This window comes from Nicotiana attenuata, unplaced genomic scaffold (assembly GCF_001879085.1).
Source record: "Nicotiana attenuata strain UT unplaced genomic scaffold, NIATTr2, whole genome shotgun sequence".
Lineage (NCBI taxonomy): Eukaryota > Viridiplantae > Streptophyta > Magnoliopsida > Solanales > Solanaceae > Nicotiana > Nicotiana attenuata.
The window spans coordinates 6,530-13,552 of NW_017674901.1; the positions used below are offsets into that span (position 1 = coordinate 6,530).

The 7,023-nt window shown below is 32.6% G+C and overlaps 1 protein-coding gene across 1 annotated transcript; it reads right to left on the bottom strand.

Moving 5' to 3' along the window:
* Window positions 1–2,084: 2,084 nt before the first annotated feature.
* LOC109219422 (la-related protein 6C-like) lies at window positions 2,085–5,906 on the bottom strand. Its single transcript, XM_019383883.1, has 10 exons — window positions 5,336–5,906; window positions 4,261–4,342; window positions 4,065–4,162; window positions 3,906–3,977; window positions 3,724–3,803; window positions 3,563–3,638; window positions 3,404–3,451; window positions 3,220–3,288; window positions 2,794–2,919; window positions 2,085–2,625 (listed from the first exon to the last, which is right to left on the bottom strand). The coding sequence occupies exons 1-10, from the start codon at window positions 5,753–5,755 to the stop codon at window positions 2,377–2,379; spliced, it is 1,320 nt and encodes a 439-aa protein (XP_019239428.1). The 5' UTR covers window positions 5,756–5,906; the 3' UTR covers window positions 2,085–2,376.
* Window positions 5,907–7,023: the final 1,117 nt, after the last annotated feature.

The following is a 7,023-nucleotide window of genomic DNA, read 5'->3' on the forward strand; positions in this document are numbered from 1 at the left end:
TCTAAGGCTTTACTTCATGTCCTAATTTAGTAGGAGTAGTTACTTTACATTTGCATTACTTCTTATCGTCGACCAAATGTAACAAAGCCATCGATCGATCTCTGCACAAATTGGTTGAGTTACGTACGTTGGAATAATTGATGATTGTACTCCAAAAATTCTTGACCACTCATGCTTCAACTAATTAGTAAGTACTAGTATACTACTACAATTATGTGTTCTTGTTTAGGATACCAGAAAGAGTCCAAATATGTACAAACTTTAATCTTAACTTCATACACTTTTTCTTTTTTGAACATATAATTAGTATTGAAATTAAACTCGCGTGACGTACGAATAATATAAAAGAATATTAAACATGTCAAGTTATAATTTGGCTTGTTTGAACAAATTAAATCATATTGCTTTAGTGCAGGTTGCTCTTTTTTTTTACTCTTGTGGTACAGCCCTTCCCCGGACCTCGCCCATAGCGGGAGCTTAGTACATCGGGCTGCCTTTTTTTATTGCTTTAACAAAATTTTAAGCGCCATCTTGTTTCCCAAGTCACTGGATCCAATAGTCATATCTTTATGAAATTAAAGAAAACGAATAATATAATCATCAAGCATCTTTTCAACTTCCTATTTTTATGTATTATATTAGTATCTACTATTTACTTTTACATTGCTATTTTTAATTTTTATTAGTTTGTCACTTAGCTATATATATATATTACTATTATATATCTTACTCATGAAATATTTCTTTTATCCTCAAACTTTTATTCTAATATTCATAATTCTTCAATTGTCCAAATATGACTTAACGTGATTCCTTTTCAATAAATATATTAGTAGGTCACTTAAAAGATAATGTTGGGTGTGCGAACAAAGTCGAACATTGGTAGCTGAAAAGATTGAGAGCCTACACTTAAGGAAGTGAAGGAATCTCTCAATTGTGTAAGGCATTTTGAGAAAAACCGTGCGGGCTTGGTTCAGAACGGACAATATCACACCATGTTAAGAGTATCTTTAAGCCGTTTTAGCCCAACAGATAACTACACATGATCGTTAACAAAAGTGAGATTAGTAACCTTAAAAATAGCCCAACAAATAACTACACATGATTGTTAACAAAAGTGAGATTAGTAACCGGAAAAATAAAAGAGAATACCTGTAATACACATATCTGTGCATGGAAATGTGTAAAAACACATATATGTGCTTGAAAGGGAATCTCTCCCTCTTTCTTTCTTCTTCTTTCTAAGGGACTACTGATATAATGCAGAAAAAGAGAGAAATATGAGATCTATGCTTTTTTTTGTTAGGAGAAGACAAGAAAAGAAATCAAGGGGGTGGTTGAACAGATTATTGATAGGTAGTACAAAACAAAAGTTCAATCAGTATCAGCAACCCAACCATCTTCCTCTTTTTATTATTTCACTTTTGAATCTAAGCTTTCCTTGTTACCCTTTTCTCATCAATCCTTTTGCTTCCCTCTTATTTTCTTTTTCTCAATCAAATCTTGTTACATGGTTCTAATATTGTGTTCTATAACTAAGAGACACATTCAAGATTTTTTTAGACGATGGTGTCTGAATCAACTTGCATGTATTTTCATTCTCGATTAGTCCATCGAGTAGTTGCTCATTTACACCAACACACATATCTCAGATAACTATGTCCTAAAAGCTGAGAATAATAATAAGGGGATACTAGGGACATCACTACAAGCAATTCACTTTTGAGCACTTCCCAGTAAATTTTGAGGTAACACAAGCTTTATGTTTCAAACAAAAGTTTTCTTCCTTTAATTCCTCAATGTGTCACTTTTGGCGTGACACTGTATAGTCGCTCTAAAAATAATAGTCGAAAATATATATTTTTCGTATATATATACATTTATGTATGTTATATACAATAGATATACAATTTTTATATGCTTTTGCTACTATCTGATGTAAATAATTTCGATCGCGGGCTAAAAGTGACATTTGCCAGAATTCATCAGTAAACAATATCCAACAACATATTATAACTAATGCACACTGCTGAACATTGAAGAATAAATACCACAACATCAAGAGACAACAATGAGAGGTGAAATAGAGGCAGAATCTTAAACTCAGTAGTATTATTTCCCATGATAAAAAGATATATGAACAAAACAAAATTGGTAATCTCAAGGAAGCCATAGCCTTTCTTAACCTATACACTTTTGCTATTACATTCTTATTGAATGAATTATGGATTCTCAGAAAGGTCTGCAGAAAAAGAGTACTAGAATATATTATTGACAACATATTTAACCAAAAAATTTCCAAAAACTTTGACTAGACTTCCATTGACTACCATTGAATACTGAGTAGTAAACCAGGGCAAAATTGATCATCTTCCATTATACCACATGTACTCCAGTTTGAACATTAATAGTTAAGGGCTTCCCTCTTCCCATAGTGAACCCTTTGGTTCCATCTGGCATTCTTGGTCCTTTTGTTGCCTGTTTTGTAGGTGCTTCAAATGGACCAGAGTTGCTGTTTTGTGGAGACGAGGCGAGCAGGCCGCGACCATTGAACATTTGATTTCGTTGTCGTGCTCTCACACGGCCTTTACCCCATGTTTTCTTTGTTGCTAAAGTCTCTTCGACCTAACAATAAGGGGATGAATCGAGAGAAATTTGAATTAGAGCTCGACATTTTAGCATGAACAAAGATGCATATTTTGGTATATGATTGTCAATAACAGGATATTGAATACTCCAAAACCAAAAATATCATATCAAAAGAGAAATAACCTTAGTCATGACCATACTTACATTGTTATCCACTATTTCTGACTGATTAGTGTGATTTGAGTCATCTGTCAGTTCAGAAGCTAACCAATCTTCATCATCAAAACAGCCATCAAATGCAGACTTCCTGCTCTTTAGAACAGACTTTGGCTGCAAATTTAACAACATTCTTAAGAAAAATATACCAAAAAATGAAACAGGAGCTTATAGAAGCGCAAATATGAATCAGAAGTAGTTAGAGGAGATGTTAAATGGTCACATTCATAGAAATCTTTGAGTAACATCGTTTTAATGATTTTAAGACTTGGTAATAAATCAAATATATTCGGATCAAATTAGTTGTCGTGAAAGGAAAAAACAAAATGTACTTAGTGGACTGTGATCTGAATGATATAGATTCAGACCTCTATTACGTGGAAACAAATTAAACGAGGTTGAAATTAGACTTACTGAACGTCTGAGCAACAACTTCACTCGTAGGCCTTTTCTCCAGTTCCTCTCATCATTTAGTTTCTCCGCCTGATTAGGTTAAGGTAAAGAATAGATTTAGATGATCCAAAGTAGTTTTAACTAAAACAATGAAGTTAAAGAAAAAGAAAACAACTTCAAAGGAAGCACAGAAATAATGACATACTGCTTTCTCAGCTGCTTCTGGATGCTCGAACTCGATCAGTGCATGGAGCTTTCGATCAAAAAGCAATAAGAAAGTAAAACAGAAGGAATTAGATCCCGATATAAAGAGGCAATATCAGCTTTTTGAAACACAGAACAATAACAGTTTTGTACTGAATACCTTGCTGCTGATGCCCAAGTCTCCTCTAGTTCGTGTGTTAGGATCTTGAGGATGGCATACTCGGATGGTTTTGACACTTACAATAAGAACCATAATATGTGAGCTGGAAACAAATAAATGTAGCAGAGATAAAATGTGTCGATAAGATTCAAGAATATCACCTTCCTGCAACATTAAATATTTTTTCAATGTTGTGATGAGAGTGATCATCTGGTAAATTTTCAGCCACCACAGTGCGCAACTGAAAGGAAGCAAATCAAAAAGAGTAGTAGTATTAGTACTACAAACATATCAAAACCATAGATCAATATATATATATATATATGAAAATAAGTATATATACCATCAATTCCTCTTTATCCTTGTCAGTAAATGGGATTTTTCGTTTGACCTTCTTGCCATCATCGCTTACAATCTACGATCAAGTATATATAGAAAATCTTAGTTGTCAATAGATATTCAATAAGGAAATTAAACACAGCAACTAAAATTTAAAACTTACCAGCTTTGTAGAGGAAAGGAGGGCATGAGAAAGAGTTAATTGATTGTTTGTGATGAGGGACTTGATTTTCTTTGTAGCCGAAACAGAAGAAATGGGAACTGTACATAGAAATTAAACATATTTCTCAAGAATTTGACAAACTGATGAATTGAAAATCTGTAGACTATTTCTTTAACTATGTATCAATAGTACTTACCAAAGCCTTTAGGGTCCTTATTCATTTGTTTCAACAAGCCCTCATTTGCGAGCAAGCTCATGTCACTGAGTTGGTATTCAACCTATCAAACATATAAACTATCACATTTTAGATACAGATCCCCAAAATGTAGTAAAAAGGAAATAAAGCTTGCAGTGATAAACCATGCTAGAAAATATTAAAGCAGAATGTTACTATTCTTATAGCAGTGTGTTTATGAAGAGTTATGTAACAGAACAAAATCTGCAGTTGTATTTTTGAGATTTAGGCTCTTATTACATACGTAAACATTCCTCATTTAGCGATTAATTGTCAAGCCATAGCGAACAAGTAAAGAAGGAATGACGGGACGAAGTTGCTCAGGCTGGAACTCCCTTTGTGCTTTAAATAGATTCCATTACATGTGTTTTCATACTTCTTTTGAGCTCCCTTTTCTCCCCATATCAAATACTAGTTAAAATCCATATTTGTTATCATACCCTTATTTTTCTATTTTATCAAAGCGCCCATCTGAATCAGACATGTTGATCAATATTAAAAATGACCGGTCAATAAGGACATAAATTGGAATACAATCAAACCTCTCTATAACAGTCTCGTTTGTTTCGACATTTCTTGGCCGCTATAGTGAAGTGTTGTTATAGAGGACAAATATTATAATATAACATAAAAATCGTTTCCAAGAAAAACTTGGCTTTTATAGTGAATGTCTGTTATATGAGGATGCTATTATAGAGATGTCTGGTTGTATAAAGAATGATAACCGGTGACCAGAACTCAATGGCAATTTGATCCATACACCATTAAAAGGGAAAACAAAGAACGTTAACACGATCAAATTGTTGAAAGCTTAATCTCTTAATGACATGGTCACACACTTCAACATGGTATCGAAGCATACAAGAGGTCTTAGATTCAAATCTCACTATCTATTTGGTGCATGAAAAAAAATGCTCACATGCGTTCGAGACATAATAAAATTAAGTATAGATGAGATAGTCACGAACTTTACACAAAATGAAAAGAATTCAACTCAACAAAAGAAAAAAGCAAAGAGAAAAGAAGAAAAGGTGACCTGTTTGATGACTTTTAGCCTGAGCTCTTCAGGAAGGATATCTTTCTGAGACAAAGTTGAAACAAAACTTGGTTCTTGAACAAAGGAGATAGTTTCTTGATCACCCCCATATATCCAATCATTAGTAGTAGTTGTTGTTGTTGTATTAACATACTGGAAATAAGGATAAATATATCCTGAAATGGGGATTGTGGCATGTGATTTCGGCACAAATTCGGGGGCTTGAACATTGAACTTGAAAGATCCACCATTAGCATTGTAGACAGCAGCATTGATCTGCTGCTTATTATTATTATTATTATTATTATTATTATTATTATTCTTGGCCAGCTTCTTGTTATAATCAACTTTAGCAACAAATTTTTCTGGAGTAGATTCTTGGACACTAGAAGCAACTTTTTCAGGTTGCATTTGTGCCATTATTATAAATAAAAAATGGGGTGATGATCAATTCAACTCCTTGTATTCTGCCTCTTTCTTGTTTTTTTTTTTTTTTATATTTTATTTTATTCCCCTAATTACAAGTCAATGTTCTTTTGAACATGCACACAACATTTGTGTTATTATTTCATACCTTTGTGTTTTTTGGAGTTCTTTCTCACTCTCTGTCCTCTGATTTTTTCTAATGGTAGAGCGAAGGAAGTTGCTTAAGTCACTCCTAAAGTTAAGTAATAAACAGTATTTGTAAAGGTTGAGATTGAAAAGAGTGAAATGAATGGTTTACTGCATTCCGTGTACCAAACTAGTTTAGTTATATACACCTCATGTCTTTTGGAATTTTGACCAACTAGTCATAGGAATACACTAAAATATTGAAAATATAAGAGTTGCCTCGTAATTTTGTAATACATTTATGGGAAAATGAAAGATTAAATTGGGTATTAAAATGCATTCAATATTATAGGGATATTTTGATCTGTCAATATTTTACTTGTGGTCTTCATGTATTATAAATTAAATGTAGATAGATAGGTAAATATACATAGCTTATTTTGTTTAGAAAATGACAGAATTAAGAATACTATAGTCAAATGTTTACTGAAGTGTGGAGAAATGTTTCGATTTTTAAAAAATAGTTATTTGGTTCTCCGATTATTAGTAGTCTTGTACAAATAAGAGAAAGCCAGTATTATTTAACCAAAAAAAAAAAGTATTATTATTTTAACATTTGCTATTTAGGCAACCTTTAACCAAGACTGTGTTGGATTTACTGTTTATTTTTCTAGCTGGTATACATAGACTATACATTAATAATATAATGTTATACACATATTATATATCATTCAGTTGTTTTTTGTTTAAACAGTTAAGTGGACGATCATTTAGGTAAATTCTTCAAATTTTAATACTCGATTTTGGGCTTTGAGGTTAAACTTCGACTTTGCTTTATTCCATCCAAATTCTTGGTAAAAACTGCACGGGGCGTCCTATTTGGTCGCCCCCATTTAACCTATACCCATTTTTTTTAAAGTTTTAACTTTTATCCACTTTTTAAACAACTTCAGCCCCCTTTCTCCTCCTTCGTTTTCTCCTTCTTCTTCTTCTTCTTCTTCTTCTTCTTCTTGCTGTTGGTGCTGCTATGAAACTTCAGTTCATGGGGATGATTGCCATAAGTATGTTTATCAGATTATTTAAAAATAAATTATAAATAACATTCTAAAGTAAGTTTTGAAGAAGATGATAGTAAC

Coding starts and splice junctions, on each gene's coding strand:
- LOC109219422 (XM_019383883.1), bottom strand. CDS start 5,755: ATGGCACAAATGCAACCTGAAAAAGTTGCTTCTAGTGTCCAAGAATCT. Junction 3,452..3,562: donor ACTTGGGCATCAGCAGCAAG/GTATTCAGTACA, acceptor TTTGATCGAAAG/CTCCATGCACTGATCGAGTT. Junction 2,626..2,793: donor CAGAAATAGTGGATAACAAT/GTAAGTATGGTC, acceptor CCTTATTGTTAG/GTCGAAGAGACTTTAGCAAC.